General features: G+C 58.8%; 1 protein-coding gene across 1 annotated transcript in view; it reads right to left on the bottom strand.

The window, feature by feature from the left end:
• LOC119104284 (neurogenic locus notch homolog protein 1-like) overlaps nt 1-18,437 on the bottom strand; it is a 54,189-nt gene that overhangs the window by 14,509 nt on the left and 21,243 nt on the right. Inside the window, 3 exon segments of the mRNA XM_037227980.1 lie at nt 11,998-12,102; nt 12,585-12,694; nt 13,318-13,420. Coding sequence (XP_037083875.1) covers nt 11,998-12,102; nt 12,585-12,694; nt 13,318-13,420 — 318 coding nt within the window.

Raw genomic sequence — 18,437 nt, 5'->3', positions numbered from 1 at the left:
GGGAGGTCAGAGCACGGGACCTGAGACCGGGACGTCAGAACACGGGACGTGAGACTGGCAGGTCAGAGCACGGGACCTGAGACCGGGACGTCAGAACACGGGACGTGAGACTGGCAGGTCAGAGCACGGGACCTGAGACCGGGACGTCAGAGCACGGGACGTGAGACTGGGAGGTCAGAGCACGGGACCTGAGACCGGGACGTCAGAGCACGGGACGTGAGACTGGGAGGTCAGAGCACGGGACCTGAGACTGGGAGGTCAGAGCACGGGACCTGAGACTGGGAGGTCAGAGCACGGGACCTGAGACCGGGACGTCAGAGCACGGGACCTGAGACCGGGACGTCAGAGCACGGGACGTGAGACTGGGAGGTCAGAGCACGGGACCTGAGACTGGGAGGTCAGAGCACGGGACGTGAGACTGGGGGGTCAGAGCACGGGACGCGAGACTGGGAGGTCAGAGCACGGGACGCGAGACTGGGAGGTCAGAGCACGGGACCTGAGACCGGGACGTCAGAGCACGGGACCTGAGACCGGGACGTCAGAGCACGGGACGTGAGACTGGGAGGTCAGAGCACGGGACGCGAGACTGGGAGGTCAGAGCACGGGACGCGAGACTGGGAGGTCAGAGCACGGGACGTGAGACTGGGGGGTCAGAGCACGGGACGCGAGACTGGGGGGGTCAGAGCACGGGACGCGAGACGGTGGGGCCCCGCTGGTGTGATATGCGCCGCCGAGTGGTATTGTGGTATTGAAGAATGGGATCTGATTCACGGAGTCTGGATTAGGTTAGCTGGTGGTAAACTTTAGTGGAATTTCCAACCAGCTGTGACCCCAGCATGCTGATTTGCCAGCGGTGTGAATGCTGTAAAGGATTCCAAACAGCCAGGCTTTGAACAGAGACTGCAGCGAGGTGCAGAAGCCGAAACTGTCTCATAAAACAAGCAAAAAGATCCATAACGCCGCGCGCCGCCGCTGGAGACTGCAACGCTGCGCGCGTGGCAAAGAGCCCAACGTACCGCTAGCTGGGAGACTGCATTCCAGTACAGGCCAGGAGCGTCTGTGCGCCAGTGGCAGCGGCGCCGCGCCGAAGGCATGCTAATAAGAACACCATCGGACCAGAGGCGGAGCCAGGAACCCGACCACGTCGGCCGACAGGAACGATTCGACTTTGCCTCAAACGTCGACGCTCAGCAAGGCCTGGCAGCGTCCGGTAAGACGCTGCTGGCCAGGCGATGTCGGCGACGGTGTCGGGGTGACACATGGAGGCCCGGCCGCTGCTGGTGCCGCCCATGCCGCCCGGGATTGGGGACACGGCTAGCTGTGTTCGCTCCCCGGTCGGCAAAACAAACCCATTACCGGTGGTCCCGGGCCGCGGGGATGGTTCGCCGACGGAGAGCGGGCCCGCGCCGCTGGCTCCGCCGGGCGGCGCCACCGGGACGGCAGGACCCGGACTCCCCCGCCGGGCGGTGGCACCAGGACAGCAGGACCCGGACTCCCCCGCCGGGCGGTGGCACCAGGACAGCAGGACCCAGACTACCCCGCCGGGGTGGGCTGTTGGACCGGCGCATCCGGGACGGAGTGACCTCATGTTTCTCTGCGATCCGCGCCCTACATAGCGTGCTGGAAATACGCGATCCTGGCGTGCCACCAGGAAGCTCAAAAGCTGGCTGTCAATTCTGTCAAGGAAAGTCAAGTTCAAGTCTGCGACTCTGCTTGCGAATGATTGGACAAATTATCAGGTTCTGAGGTAATGCTTGCGTAAGGCATACTTTGCACTTTTGTTAGACCCAGTTGGTGTCGGTTCCATATTGGTTTTCCATACATCGCACATGACCTATGCAGAACACTGCCTCCGCCATCAGAAATTCTGGCTTGGACGACGCCGGTGATTGGCGGCCGTGCGCGCGCGCCATGACTGCGTCACGCTCCCGCGCAATAATGGAATCTCAAGTTTGGCCATTATCCCTCACGGACGGCCATGACTCCGACTCCGGTAATGACGCTTGACGCACTTAAAACCGGTCCGGCGTCGCCCTTTGGTGCGCGGCGCACCGATGGCACCAATTTCATGATTGCTCACAAAAAAGAAAACGGAAGAGCCATGAGCCGTCTCACGCGTGACGTCAAGTGAATATGGCTTAAACTCGGTGCACTCCGCCCCCCCAATCCATACGCCCCCCGCTCTTTCAGCCGGAGGCCCGCTCAGGGGAGTAGCTCGCGAGTCCGTGACTCTCAGCGAACGCGGGCGAACACACCGAATAACAAGGCCGAAGGGCCCACTATTTCGCACTGATCACGGCAGCCCACCAAGGCACTAAATCAGTGGGACCCAAAAAAGCCGAAGTGGATATCACAAGGGCCTGTGTTGCTCCTCCCGAGACCGCCTCTATGAGATCTCCTGTCCCCGTTCCCTCAAGGTTGGGACACTCCTCACGAAATTCCTGTGCGCACCATCGCTTTCTGTTGTCAAACCCAAAATCTGCATACTGTGGGTCACCTACCCGATTTAAACCTCAACCTGATAAGCGTTGAGCCCATTGGCGCATCCTAGTTGGCCCGCTCGCCCAGGTCCGCAGTCTAACACCAATCAGCGGCACTAAGCCTCTATCAACGGGTACTCCAGCAGCGCATCTGCCTGCGCACATCGCGCTGTTGTTGTCCCGTCCCTGAACGCCCCATGAATACCCAGCAGCGCCGAGAGACAAAACAAACAACACAGACCGATTCGGCGGGGTGCGCCCTCGCCTTGACGTCGCTCGTAACTTGTGGGGCCGGTGGCGCCGCCCGGGCGGGGCCGGCCTCGACTCATCCGGGCCGGCGGGCCGCTCCCCGGGTCACCGGCTGACCTGGGACGGGCCGGGTCACTCCCCGGGTCGCCGGCTGACTCGGGACGGACCGGGCGCTCGCGGACCGGCCGCCCGCGCCGCCAGACGCGTCGCCGGCGTCGGGACCCGGTGTTTCGACTGGCTGAGCGACCCATGGCGTGTGCCGGAGCTGCCGCTGCACGGCCAGGGCGCCTGCGGGCTCATGTCTAGGAGCCTGCAACACCGGCCTGGTGGATGCAAATTGAGCAAGCACCGTGCTCATGGTCCCAATGCCGGGTTAAGTTGGGCTTTTACACAACATTTTAACCCGCTCGACTGGAAACAATGAGATGTCCCCACCACAATGCCAATTAATAACGAACCAGAGTAACAAAAAGTTGCAGCCAATGCCATTTTATAGCGGCAGTCTAATTTGCCTCACTCGGAAGGGCGCCGCCGTTTGCTGAGGTATTTGTCCAGCTGGTGACGAGGCTTTCATCCAAAAGCCACATGGCTTGACAGATTCTGCGAGCCCATCTGCCGTGTTTTCTCCGCCCTGTAGCTGTAGACGGTGGTTGTTCGGAGTTCGATAAGTTAATGGACCATCGGGTGCTCCAACCGCGTCTGATAGGGCTGAGCGCCGCCAAAACCGCACCTCGAGAAAGCCAGCCCCATCTACGCAGTGTGGCGCAAGCAGCCACAGGCCCAGGAACAGTGACAAGCCCGCATTGCTTCACATGACCAAACCATCTGGGGTGGGGGAGGGGGGAGGGGGAGGGGCAACTGCTGTTTTGTTTGCATCCATCTCACACACATGTTTTAAAGTGGTGAGGTGATGTAAGCCCACAGTGTGTAATTATACGGCGTGTAAGTGGAGCCCCTATCAACTACCGCGTCAAACAGTCTGGCTAAGGCTGGGGCGCGCCATGGCAAAGGTCTTTCGAACAGTATACAGTAATTGGACTGCATCGTTCTCCTCAAAGCCGTGTATTCATCAGCTGGGACAACAATCCTTTTGGATTAGAAAGTCAGGCGGGTCAATAGATGATATCGCTTGACCAAAGCGGGAGCCTTTTCACAGAACGTGCACGAGGATGGCGGTGAAACTGAAGATAACAAGCACCACATTCGAAAACGAGACCGAAGTTCTTCCGGTATGCTCGCAACGTTTTCGTGTTAGACGGATAACGCAAAACGCCACGGTCAACGCCTTTCTTAGAATTACGTGGAAAGCAAAGTGACGGAAACGGCGCCGTGATTTGGGCGGTCGCCACGGCGGCGTAGATCTGGCTCCTAGTGTGCAGCCACCGCATAACCGTCGGAACCAGCGCACCCTAGGTGAGAGGCCTGCAGCTACAGCGGAACGGTCTGATCAACCAGTCACCTTAGTTTTACTGCTGCCGCGGGAGAGCTAACGAGGAAATAAAGCCAACTTTAGTGGCCAGAGTAATAAACGCCTTTAGAAACTTCACATTCATTCACATCTGTGGCAAGCGACCGTCCAAGACCGCGCTATAAATATACATGCATTACGTGCATCGGCATATGAAGTAAACAAAAAGAGCCGGGGAAACCCTGACTACCCCAGCGCGGGCCGAGCAGCACGACCCCCAGCACGGCAGCTCGAGCCGACGCTGGCGGCGACGTCGCGCGCTGACGTAGACGAGCTCCCGACCCGCAGACAGAAGCGCCATCGATCTCATGTCACGTGTAGGGTCGTGACTACCAAAACAGTCCCGCTGCGGGCTTGCACTCAACGGAGGCCGGGGCCCCTAGCCGAGCAGCGCCGGAGCCCCGAGCCGAGCAGCGCCGGGGCCTCTAGTTGAGTAGCGCCGGAGCCCCGAGCCGAGCAGCGCCGGGGCCTCTAGCCGAGCAGCGCCGGGGCCCCTAGTCGAGCAGCGCCGGAGCCCCGAGCCGAGCAGCGCCGGGGTCCAGCAGCGTTCTGCGGCCGGAGCCGGACGCCGCTGACCTATTTGCCACATATACGAGGCGTGCCTCCTGTGGTGAGGTCATAGCGCTAAACTGAACCGGACGGATCGAGTTTAACGGCGACTGCTACCGCCACAAGAGACTCGCCAGGTCTAACCAGGCACGAGGTGACCCGCGCAGCTGACGCCGGCGGGCCTCAGCAGACGCAGGGTCAGCTGCTGACGCGTCTGGCCACGAGGGCGGGTAGTCAGCCGCGCGGCAGATCGGCCCAGCGGCTGAGTCAGCTCGGCGGCCCAGCGGTTTGCGCAGATAGTCTGAGTCAGTGACGGTCGAGTATCCACCGCTGGCAGTAGGTTACACTGAGTCCTGGGCTTGACTGGGAGCGGACCTGGCCGGGTTCACCGCCCTCCGGCCCCACGTCCGGTGCCAGTCTGCTCCGTCAGGCTCGCTCGCTAGAAACGCATGTCATGTTGCAGTCGCCGTGGGCATAGGCCACGTTTGCTTTTCCCACCGTTTTGTGAGCGTCTTCACGCGCCTGCCACGCACTGACGGGTTTGCTTCCACAACTTCACAAAGGGTTCAGACAACCTCCATAGGTTTGAACAAACAGCTGTCTTGTACAGCTTCCAACACGTTTCTTAGGTGTTCCGAGCAGCCGGCAGAACTCGGCCTCTGATGTGCTATCTAGGCAAGGGAAGTGTGCATCATCGACCATTGGGTCAACACGTCCATATTCTTGCTCTCAGCGGCCAACCTGTCAACGTGAGCAGACGGTCTGACGGCCCGAGCTGCTGGTCTGTCATCAGCAGCCAATCTGTCATCATCAGCAGCCATTGTAAGCTCATGTCTACCCGTCCATCAACAGCCGGTCTGTCACCGCCAACAGCCAGCTCACCGGAGTCTTCCTCCTTCAGTCACGAGCAGCCAAACTGTCACACTCAGCCAGAGGGCTCGCCTGTCAAAGAGTCTGCCTTCCAGACCAGCTGCCTGCCGCTCCCAGTCGGCATGCCTGCCCCTCGGTCACCGGCAACCACAGCAGTCGGGCAGCAGTCACCGGCAACCACAGCAGCCACCGCAGCAGTCAGGCAGTAGTCACCGGCAACCAGCCTGCCGCCAGCGGACCGTCGATGACGTCGGCCGGCGCCCGAGCCGCCGCGTCCGCCGCCGACCGGTGACGTCACACATTCCGCACCGAGCGAAGACGCGCGCCGCCGCCGGGTCGACGACCCATTTCTAGCGGCGGCGGCGGCTGGGCGTCCGGCGGCGGCGGCGGCGGTGGCGGCGGCCGCCGCCGTGGGATCCGTCGCTCCGTCAGTTGCAAACAGACGCGGAACTGGAGCCTGGGAGTGGCCGGCGGCTCGGCCGGCGGCTCGGGCGGCGGGGGAGCGGCAGGGCACCCGAGCGATCGCTGACCGTGAGCGCGGCAGCGCAGCGCGGCCGAGGGCCGTCCGCCAGCTGACCTGCCGGGACAGCCGAGATGTGCCGACAGCCGCGCGTACCGCGCCCGGCCGAACGCGCGCCCCGACTCGGGTTTCGTGACTCCGGATCCTGACTTAAGCTCATGACTCCGGCTCGTGACTCGAGGCTTGGGCTTGTGGCTCGGGCTCGCAACTCGGCTAGTGACTCGGGTTCGGGACTTGGGCTACTGATTCCAGTTGTGACCCCGGGTTGATGACTTGGACTCGTAACTCCGGCTCGTGACTCTGGCTCGTGCCTCGGGGCTCGGACTAGGTCACGGCGCCCTCGTCTATGGCTCAGCATCCTGCCCGATGGCTCGCCACTCTGCAGACGCGGCAGACGCCGGCAGTCAGTCGGCCCTCTCCGTGCAGGTGCAGCTCTGACACGGAACTGCCACCGGCTGGATCTGTTCCATATGAGGAGATGGGTTGATCGATAAGCTTTGGACCTCGTGCCAGCGCCGGCTCTGTGGTCCTCCGGCAGAGGCAAGGACGGATACCAATTGCAGTAGAACCCCCGAAACTGAAGAGTAAGGTCCCCAAAGCGCTGAGAGTGCGGCATGGAGCTGAGACTAGCTACCGGCATCGCACCGGTCAGTTAGCGGCGCGTGCAGCGTTTGCCGCATCAGGTCCACGCTCTGTGAAGACCGTTCCGTCTCCGTCTTCATCTGAAGTAGGTGTTTTAGCGGATACCAGCGCCGTTACGGCAGTCGTGCGCTCGGCTCGCGCCGCGCTGGCTCCGCCCCTGCCAACCGGCAGACACCAGTGACCCCCATTAGCGGCGGCAGTGGCGGCCGGCGCGGCCGCGGCGCGGCCCGAGCCGGGTTTTTGGAGCGCCTGCAGATGGGGTCAGCAGGCCTTGGCCGGGTGCCAGCCGGCTGGAGCCGTCGGCCGTCCAGCCGGACTGCGAGGAACGCAGGCACGATGCCACGGATACCAGCTGAGCGGGTGCAGCTCAGGCCCGCTGCTGGGGAGGTCAGAACGGAACGAGAAGCAGGGGCGCCACCAGGGATAGCCAAGAGGGGGAGGTGGACTCGTATCGAGACGTGCCTTGTCACGAGCGATGCGGTTACATAACGCCTGGGAGATGAGCCGAGACAACGGTGCTCTGGCCGGCACCTCAGCTTCTCCAGCGAGCCGGAACAGCTGTGGAGGAGCTCGGCCAACGCATCCTGCGGCGGAACAGCTGACGCCGCCAACGCTAATGATGCGGCAAACACGGCTGTTTTTAATTTGGCCGTAATGCGGATGGGACGGGGCCATTTACGGCTCGCGCTGTGCGCAGTGAAAGGACCGCCTGAAAGCTGAAGCGCGCCCAGCGTGAAGTAATTGGTCACCACCCGGGGACAGAGGGCTTTGTGACGAGGATGAGATGCGATGCCCTCCACTGAGTCCGTAAGGTCATCAATCACGTGGTGCTAAGGAGAGGTTCTGGTGGCGTGTACTTCCTGCATGAAAACAAACCAAGACTTTGGAATTAAAAGGCCGCCGTCTGAATAAAGTCAGGCAGGTGTTTGACAGGCTGGAATTGGTAGCAATGTGGGAGCGTCACTGAAATAACGGCTACGCGGGTGGGGATCTGAGCTCAGAGCAACAACAAACTGGCCAGTCAACAGGTCGGTATGCGGGGTGGCTGAAGTAAGAGCTCCGCATGCAAAACGGTGATGCAAACAGATCCCGTGATTCATCGAAATGTTATGATTATCATCGCTATAATGCTCAGTATTAGGCCGACATTACTGATCTAGCCATAGCATGAGATGAGGTAAGACGGTGAAGCAATCATACGAGCGTTATATACTGCATTTCAACTTATAGCAGCGTATTGCTATATTATGTCGCTGTATCATGTTTGCTTAGATATAACACACACAACATCTATCCAGCTCGCATTCCGTCCTTCTTGGCCATTCGTGAAAAATAGCATGCCCACCAACAGCAGCAAAAGCCCAGCATCCCCGACTGCACCTGGAAAACCTACATCTTATTGAAAACATATTTGTTGAAAGGACCGTTTGTCAGGAGCTGTCGTTTGTCAGAGCTGTCGTTTGTCAGTAACTGTCGTTTGTCAGGAGCTGTGGTTTGTCAGGAGCTGTGGTTTGTTAGGAGCTGTCGTTTGTCAGGAGCTGTCGTTTGTCCGTGAACAGAGTCGACATCGGAAGGTTCCGGCCTCAGCACTGCGGCCTGCTGTTACCCGTCAGTGCTCGGCTCCTCAGCTCCGCGGAGTCACGCAGCCAAACAACAGTTAGCCTGTCATGCCAAACGGTGCAATTTCATGCGTGTTATGGTTCCGCTTCATCAGAGCGTCATACAACTCTTATTTACATGTAAGTGTTTGTTTGTGCTCCCGAGACTCTAACGTTTCCGGGTGGGATCTCCGAACGGTGTTGCGAGTGACAAGTAAAACCCACATGGTCAGATGTTTGGCAAGCATTCTAAGTAATTTTTCAATGACTTCTGTCAGCAATATGTCCAATACATGTCTGCTATGATGAGCGAGCGACCCGAAGTACGTGTTTTCTGAACACCCCAGAGTGATGTTTTCATGGAATGTGTTTATACCTAGCGGCCAGGTTGGCGTGCACCAGCGAAAAGTGAGCTGCTTCTAGATTGGATGTTACCATCCACTCAAATACATTGCCCTTCATCAATGTGGCGGTCCACGAGCGTCATCTATCATCCACCATCAACGTTCATAGCCCGCCTGTTTCCCCTCCGGTAAACTTCAAAATTACACCAGTTCCAGTGCTATCCCACCGTCTCCAATCCTGACACTGCCACCACTGTTAATCGCTGCCACTATGCCCCATGGCAGGCTTGTGCCCAGTGCCGGATGGTGATCTGTTCTGGAATTAACCACATTTGTGTTGCGTTGGAATGAAACAGATCTTCGTAGAAGTGTAACGACGTAAACAGCAACGTAACCAACCGAATATTCCTTTAGTGTGACGGTTTCCATGTGCACCATGTAGAACACAAACCTAAGTAACTGTACTTGCATCAAGATAAATGACCCATTCAGGCTTTTGTGGAGGCTATAGACCCGGCTATCCCTTTTACTGCTACCGACGGAATCTGCCCTATCGGCACCGACTCCGGCATCGACCCACACGACCTTGCACTGGAATCAAAGCAGACTCAGGGTTATGCCGAGCTGCTTGGAGTCGGAGTCGGAATCAGTCCCATGCTTGGTGGGCCGCAGTCGGCATCAACTGTTCCCAGGAGGAAAACACGCGCATGGCGGCACCCCGCGCGTCTGAGAAGCTACGCCGCCGACCCGACCTGCAGCTCCGTTCGCACCGTGTGCGGAGATGAGCCAGCGGGTGCCACCACAGATGGGGCTGCCGCGGGGGGTGGGGGACACCTCTAACATGTCGTGATGGAGACGGTCCAAAGATTGACCCGTCACCGCTTGGGCCACGGAAAACGATCGAAGCCGAGTGAGCCGCGGATTTTTTTTAACGTGTTATTACGCCGCTGGCTGAGCCAGCAGCACTGGCAGAGACGCGTGAGGTGTCCGCCAGAGCCGAGCCCCGCGGCCAGCGGCCATCTTGACGGCGCGTCCCCGCCCGCGGCAGCGCGCGCAGTTATGCCCGGCGTCGGTCACTGACATCGCTCGACCCAGGACGGCTCCCCGCACCCACCTGCAGGCTGCGGCGCCGCCGCCGCCCTGCTGGCGCTTAGCAGGACCAGCAAGCCGGCCAGCGCGCCTCGTAGCAGCGTCCGTCTCCCCATCGTGCCGGTGCGGTGCGGTGCTATGAGTTGCTCGCGGCACGCGTTCACTGCTCGCTGGCCGAGCGCGCCGGGCAGACTGGCCGGCTTTCTACCTGGCGTACCTGGCCGCGGCGGCGGGCCGCTTCGCGCGCGGCGTCGTGCGGGAGGCCGGCCGCGAACGGGCCCGCCTCTCCCCACGCGCCGAGAGGGTGGCGCGGGGCATCGCGGGAGAGGGTGGTGGGGTCGGCGCCCCGTGCGGCCTCTCGCTGACGACCAAGACTCGGCACTGCCCGATGAGAGTTCGGCGGGATCGCTTCGTCTGCGGTTAACGAGGCGTCGTAGTCCAGAGACGTACCCAAGGGAAGGCCAAGAGGCTGTGCCCGTCCCCCTGGACCAGATGTTTATAAATGTTGGGAGATTTTGCAGGAATGTGGTCAAAATCGCATGACTTGGAAGGCAATTTTAGCCATGCACCAGCCAAAGTCAACAGCGGCGGCGGGATTCGCCCAACTTTGGCCGAGTTGTGATCATCGTAAAGTTTCTGAACGGTGTGATCGTGGCCTTTGCAAATTGCGCTAAGCTAAACATCGTGACAATAGTAGTTTTATGCCATGTTGGGCTGGCAGCAGACGAGACGTTCATTAAGTTTGCATGATGTGTCTAAGGCAATAGGGACAGTGCCGAGGAGTTCAGTGCGCTGCTTATAGCCTGCTTGTGCACACAGTGCTTTTCTAAAAACTTTTCTTCGGAACTCAGCCCTTAAGAGCCCGTTTCACAAAAGATTACAAATCGAGTGCAAAAATATCGATTCCTCACCGACCGCCAGGCGAAGCAGACACCAAGTGAGGAACACTGCCAGGCCGCTGCCGCCGCACAGACCCTGATCTGCCGCCACGGCCGTGGCAACGGCGGCGGCGGCGCGCCCCCTGAGGGCCCCGCACCCCGCTCTGTTCCGCCCCGCTGGGCCGGCCGCAGGAGCGGCGCGCGTCCTGAGGGCCCCGCACCCCGCTCTGCTCCGCCCCGCTGGGCCGACCGCAGGAGCGGCGCGCGTCCTGAGGGCCCCGCACCCCGCTCTGCTCCTCCCCGCTGGGCCGACCGCAGGTGCTGGCGGTGACGCACTGCCAGACCATCTACATCCGGGAGGTGGGTCAGCGCGGGCAGACTGAGTCCGCTGATGTCTGATGCGGCGGTGTAAGCCGGGCGCCGCTCAGCGACTACGCGTGTAATGACGTCATGGTTGTACGACGGGTGCTTTAATGATGCACGCGGAGACGGTACTTCACAGAGCATGGCGTGGGGGACGGTGCTTCACAGAGCATGGCGTCGGAGACGGTACTTCACAGAGCATGGCGTCGGGGACGGTACTTCACAGAGCATGGTGTCAGGGGAGCTGGTTGGCGCTGTATATGCGACCGCTGCCTTAAAGATATTGGCGAATTTGCTCAAACAGGTAGGCCATCTTTTAGAGGGGAGAGCTCGAGGTTTACAGCCAACAGGTGAGGTACGTTTAAGGGAGTGGCTTAAATAAGGAAGTCCGCTGGCTCCAAGGCTTTCAATATTGCAAACATCTAGAACAAAATACGCATTCCAAGTCACTCTCATAATTATAGTTGAAGACAACCCATCATTTCTCCAGCTTAAAGCTACAGCCCTGGGTGTTAGTAACAAAGGCTGCTTCCATGAGCTCCGGAATCATCAGTCTTTGCTGATGCCGACCTTTTACAATCCGCTCCAGGAATAGCCCTTTGCCGATCACATAGCCCTGATATGACACAGGCTCTCTCACCCAGTCTCACACTACACAACCCGTGTAGCACTTGCCGTGCTCCACCAGCGCACTAACAGCACAGCTGATCTCCGGCATCCCCTGCCCCATCACTGGGTGGTGTGCTGGGCTGGCGACCTACACCCGCCGTCCTCCTCTGTCACCGTCGAGCCGCGCCTCCAGCACGGCCACAGTGCGCGGTCCCGAGGTCGGCGAACGCTGACCAACCGGTCAGCCCCATCAAAACGCCTGTGACCACACAGCCAGCGGACCTACCTTCGACTGTGTTGATGCAGAAGTTCCAGTTCTTGTTGAGCTTCTGAAGCGCCTCGCGGATGCGCTTGTCCCAGCACGTTCTTGCCGGCGTTGTTACAGAAGACGGACGAGGGGAAGTTCATTTTTATTTTGACCACCCGCTGCGCCTGTTCGGCGGCTGAGAAGCGGAACAGGCATGGTTAGGCGGGCGCGCCGCTGGAGAGAGGCGGGCGGCGCTGTCAGGTGGGGGGTCCTCGGTATGGAGCGGGCGGTGGGGGCGGAGGGGGGGGGGGAGGCTGGGAGAGGTCCGTCAGGGTTCAGCCGGCCTCCACGGGCCAGCCGACGGCACGCGTCAATATCGCCCGCCAATGTGTTCAGCAGAAGCCGTGCAAGCCAAGGAGCTGGAGCGATACGTGTCGCGGCCACCACAAAGACTTACATGAAAATATGAATGGGTTAAAGGAAAACGTTGCCGTAGGCGTAAGACTTCCCGAACGTCAATCACGACCTGTCTTGCTACGCAGTGGCTGGGCTCCCAAACGCTGCATAGACACATGATACAAGTCTGAAACATGCGGGCTCGTAAAGCATGGCAAGTTTGGACCGAAGGATGTGTCATTGATAACGTTCGCCGCGCGGGCCGCACCCCGCCCCACTCACGGGCGCAGCTCGGGTAGATGAGAGCCGTGTTGGGCTGGTCATTGGGGCGCCAGAAGCCCTCCGGGCCGCACACGTAGAAGTCAGGGATGGGCTGACTAAACTGCAGTCCCCTGTCGGCCAGAGGGATGCAGCGTTAAGTAGACTGACATCTAGCGAGCGATCTAGAATCATAGTCGCAGATAGATTCGCTAGATAGCGCTACAGGTAACGAGTGGCAGCTGATGCGAACATGCGCGCCATCTACGTCACTGGTGGCAGCACAGGCCAAACATCTGCTGAACGTTAATGTAAAACATGTGTCGGCTACGGAACAGCCCAAACATTGCATGAGAAACTACTACAGCTGCACCAAAATGCAGGTAAGTTTAGCGGCAGGTCCGCTACGGTTCAGGAACAACGCCGAAAAGCTATGCGGGCCACGTCATACACTCCGTTGAGTTCTGAGAAGCATATAAGCTCAGTAGGAACGTGTTAAAACATCCGGCGAGTGCCTGAATGCAATGGAAAATAGAGGCTACCTACCTAGTTCAAAAGCAGCTGAATGTTCTAAACGCATGAAGGTTGTGATGACATACGTGAGAGCAGACTCTTACCCTGCCTGCATAAGTCAGCTCTCACTCAAAAGTCCTCGATCCGCACAACAGTTAGCTGCGTCGACGGAACACCTCCTCAGCCACAGCGAGGCGCACCGAAGCGTCTCATCGGCCAGGGTGGAGCGCGACGGTACACTTACGGGTCACAGCGGATCTTGCAGTAGCGGAAGCGTCCGTTGGGTCCCCAGGTGGAGCACTCCTGGTAGCCGCCGTTGGGGTCCTCCGGGGTGGGGCAGATCTCCTCTGTAACACGGACATCTCGCGTTGGCTCCTCGCGCTCCCAGCAGAGCGACTGGAGCTAACACACAGTACTCATAAGATTGCTGCTCCGATGATAGAAAACGGTCCGACGTAATCTAAAATGCTTCCATGAGGGTTTTGTTCGCTTTCAAAAATGCTCAGAAGAATCCAGTGTTTGGTTTAAAGAGGTGTTGGCCAGTTGGTCTAGGTGGGCTGCGAACGAGCAGTCGAGACCTGTGAGCGAGCCGTCGAGACCTGCGAGCGAGCAGTCGAGGCCTGCTCGAGACGGCATATCTGGGCGTATTCAAGACGTGCTCGAGACGGACTCCGGACCTTCTCTAGACAAATTCGAGACATGCTCTCAAATGCAAAGCAAAAAATTCCGGACCGATGCGTGGGCATATTCTTTTTACCAAAACCCCAGGCGTAACGCACCCAAGCACGTGGAAACCTGCGTCGATCTGTTTGACATGGTCACTATTTTGTGCAGTTCCTTATATTCCAAGCAGGGGATGAGCTGCTCCCGAATGCAACCTAAGTGACTCTCCATCACTGTGACCACCTCCAGCAGTTTTGGGCTGCATGGCCTGTGCATTGTCGTGCAACCCACAGCGACGTGCCGCTGCTGCGATACGTATCCGATACATATCATTAGCATCTTCATATGCTCGTGACATGTTGGAGCCTTGGGGTGTTACTTTACAGGCTTTTGACGCTTTAGGCGCGTGATGCGCCGATGCTTTCCAATGTTTTTTTTCATTTCCAAGACATTTTTTCCATCATTTCCGAGACATTTCCAACGAGACGAGGAGATTCTTTGGAGTAGTGGCGGAAATTCGGGAGAACCGTGTACCACCCATCTTTGTCTCGGTCCGTGGAAGTGTAGTCAAACAGAGTTAAAACACATCAAATGACAGAAATATATACGCTCCGAGGAGAAGTGCATCGCGCTGCGCCTCTGTCCCCCTCGTTCCCAGACCACTCCGTGAAGCTCCAGCCGTGTTTAGAGGGCATATTGACGAGGGGAACGGTGCAGTTAACTTCAGACCACCAGTCACCGTACCCGCTGCTGCGACAACCAAGTAAGCTCCGTAAACATCCCGTAACTGTCACCTTCCCACGGAAGGCCTATCCCCACAGAGCGCTATATCAACTACACAAAACAGCATGTCTTTAGGTACGTCAACAGACACGCGCCATGCGAAGCAATGCAAAGCAGTACCAGGCGCTAGTTCCATCACTAAGCAGTACCAGGCGCTAGTTTCATCACTAGTGACGCCATGCGCACCGAGTCGCGTGGGCAGGCACATCGGAGCGGGCACAGTGATACGAATATATGTGCAAGAGACTGACGAAGGTTATCAGGGCACGGGAACCCACATGGCTGAGTTCGCGGCTTTTCTACTAACGCAGTTTCATATTACGCGATGAACTCTTGACTTCGGTTTCAAAATCAAACAAACTATGCGTCGTGAAGGTCACTACATTTCTTGCCATTAGGACTTCGCGATACGCTGCGCTGCCGAAGCCACATGCCGTTGCTCGTCTGTCACCCTCGGTAGGAGGGGCGGACACCCGCGCGGAATCGAGCCCCATACCCAGACATGCGGTTCAACTACTAACAGGCCACTTCTGTGGTGCCCACATTTTGGTAGGCATACCTTCCTCAGGTGACTTCAAATTGAGCTTTGAGCATGCTCAACTGAAGAGGGCACGCCCACCAAAATATGCGTTGTTTTTCTACACGTCATTTATTCCATTTTAAACATGCGGCCGGTTGGCAGGCCAAATACAACACGCTCGGGTGGGGGCTAATTTGGCCTCTCCATGACACCTCACAAATAAAGAGAGCTAGAAACATCTAATCACAGAGGGAATAGGCTTGTATGTAAGCTCACGTAGTCAAATTTTGAGGTGCCTAGGTCAGGAATTTCAGATAAGATTAAGTTAAACAAGACCAAATTTAGCTTGGTGTCCAAGTCGCCCCATACCTCCACGTGTCACTGCTATGAACCTAGACACCCGTTCTAAGCAAAAGGTCATTGATGTTCCGTTGAAGAATGAAACCTTGTTTGACCTTGAGAAGGTTATGGAGACCAGAAACCTACGAGATTGCCTTGATTTTGAATTTGAACAATCATTATGGATTACGCTAGGTGGTATGTTCACAGAAACGGAAAGTTAATATGGATTATTTTAGGTCAGTGATCTCCTCTGACCTTTAAGAAGTCCAAGGAAGGCTCTTGCCGCCGTCCCTGTTGTCAATAAATTGGAAATGAGCATCAAAAACTACTCTATAAAGTTATTCAGCAAAAAACCTTGCTTTTTACCTGGGTGGCGTTCACACCTCCGGCCCAAGTTCAGAGGAATTTGTCGCTGTTCTAAGTTCGGTTGTCTTATTGCCCAAGAAACCATCTCTGAGATGTAAGGTTTCGCTTACCGCTCTATTGTCGCGTTAGATCTAAAGACATCCTGGGACTTGTCGCTGACAGCCACGGCCTGGCTTTATCTGCCGTATGTCAGCGACTTTACAAGGTGCATTCAATTTTGTATCCCAAGAGATCCGCCCATGAGTTGTTTACAGCTATACAACGTTCGCCGCGGCTACGCCGCGCCGTTCCGAGATTATTTTGGAAGAACGTTCGGGAGAGGAGGGGGGCGTGGTAGGGGTGCGGGGTAGGGGAGGCGGGGGAGGGGGAGGGGGCGGGGCAAATCGACCTCCACCCGAGCGCTATTTGAAACCAAAGTCAACAGTGTACCATATAGCATCAATTAAGATGCACAGCCTCAGACAGGGTATGGTATCGATGAACACAATTTCACACCGATCGCGGTTACCGATGGCAGGATGATGCACCCAGATACCGGGCGACGGGATGACCGATGCACCCAGATACCAGATGACGGGACGGGTGATACAGCCAGATGCCGGATGACGGGATGACCGATACACCCAGATCCCCGCAGCTAAGCTCAGCACTGATCAGCGCCGGCAGCGCTGACACACACCGGAGGCCCGCTGACGAGGCCCAGCATCACCCAGATCCCCGCAGCTAAGCTCAGCACTGATCAGCGCCAGCAGCGCTGACACACACCGGAGGCCCGCTGACGAGGCCAGCATCACCCAGATCCCCGCAGCTAAGCTCAGCGCTGATCAGCGCCAGCAGCGCTGACACTGACACTGACACTGACCATGGAGACCCGCTGACGAGGCCAGCATCACCCATCGACCAGCACTTAATGCTTCAGCGTTTGCTTTCTACACCACCATCGAAACAACCATAGATCCGGGTGTGCAGCGACCACCTCAGACCTCTCACATCGGACCTCCGACAATGCCAACCAACTGCTGGAAAGCCGGGTGCCAATAGCATCCATAGTAGCGCGTGCGCGTCCCATCCCAGCGGTAACTTGGATCGCGGGTCGGCGGCGGAGGCTCAAGCATGCTGTTGTCGTGATGTCCGTCTCCTTTCCAACTTGTTTCGCTCCGCGTATATCCAGAGCACGCACAACCATCGGCTGACGCCCATGGCCGCCAGCTACAGCAACGTCTCCTTTTTTCCGGCTTGGTGGTTTGGGAGTGCCATATCTCGTTGTTGCAGCTCCTGCAGTTAGCACTGATTACACTGCGACTCCAGAGCAGCTCTTGCAGTCAATACTGATTCAGCTGCGACGCCAGAGCAGCTCCTGCAGTCAGCACTGATTCAGCTGTGACGCCAGAGCAGCTCCAGCAGTTAATACTGATTGACCAGACTGCAGCGCGGGCCGATACTGACCAGGCCGCAGCGCGGCCTGGTCCAAAACACGCCGATGTGGTCAATATCAAAACAGCATGACTGAAGGCACGTAGAGCTTATAAGAGCAAAACATCGGCTGAACCATGACGAGTGGCCCCAGATCATCGCCCGAACGTTGGAGATTGACACAGCAATCAGGATAGCGCCAATAACGCATCTTCCCTCGATGCCCACCATCTCTCATGCCATCAATGACAAGCCAGGCGATATCCTCGCCATCAGACGCTGGTGGCCGTCAAGGCCGTCAGCTTCTCGTGCAGCGGCGCCTCGCGCTCGGCCGTGACGACTGCGTACTGCGCGCCGGCCGCCGGCCGCTCGGCCAGCAGCCTGGCCAGCTCGACGGCGAAGCGGGCAGCCTCGACTCGATACACCGCCGCCGGCAGCCCCTCGCTGATGACGCCGAGGCCGAGCGTTCGCAGCGGCGTGGCCACCTCCAGCGCGAAGCTGGCGCCGCCGCGCCGGCAGTGGTACACGGAGAAGCTGCCGAACGTCCTGCCGGCTAGCGCCGACACCGCCACGTCCACGCCCTCCACGTCCCGCACCGGCTCCAGCTGAGGCTCCAGCAACGTCAGGTCGTCGGCCGCCGCCATTGCCGCGTCGCCGACTCTGAGCCGGTGCTGAGCATCGTCTCTCAGCTCAAGCACGCAGACGACCACAACGCGCTTGACCGGCAGCCGGAGCGTGGAGGCCCGCTCGAGAGCAGCAAGGTCGGCGGCCACGTGCCGCCGCTCCGCCGCCAGCAGCAGGTAGCCGTGGAAGAAGCTCCACGCGAGGAACACGCCGACGCCGTGTAGCGGCGGTTGGCCGGTCGGCAGCAGCGGGCCGGTAGTGGAGGGCCGCACGGCTGGTGGCGGCCCGTCAGCGCCCCGCTGCTCCCGAGCCACGGCCAGCAGCTGCTGGTACGCGCTGACGCCGCCCGACACGGCCGGGTCGTACACCACCAGCTGCACGAGGTCCCGCAGCGCCGGCTGGCGCGCGATGGCCACCAGCAGCTCGATGGAGAACCGCTCCACCAGGCGGCGGGCGTCCAGCCGGGGCATGGGCCGCTCGCTGCGCGCCATCTCCTCCGCCACCACGCACAGCGTGCGCACCGACGCCAACCGACTCGACGGGCAGCAAACACGGCCTCGCCGTCCACCTGCAGCTCGAACGCAGGGTGCGCGCCATAGGAGCGCGCGCGTGCGCCGGCCACCGACGCCTGGAAGGGGTGCGCGGCGCCGGCC

This window comes from Pollicipes pollicipes, unplaced genomic scaffold (assembly GCF_011947565.3).
Source record: "Pollicipes pollicipes isolate AB1234 unplaced genomic scaffold, Ppol_2.1 Scaffold_6052;HRSCAF=7182_pilon_pilon_pilon, whole genome shotgun sequence".
Lineage (NCBI taxonomy): Eukaryota > Metazoa > Arthropoda > Thecostraca > Pollicipedomorpha > Pollicipedidae > Pollicipes > Pollicipes pollicipes.
This window is presented reverse-complemented; position numbering and strand designations above follow the sequence as displayed.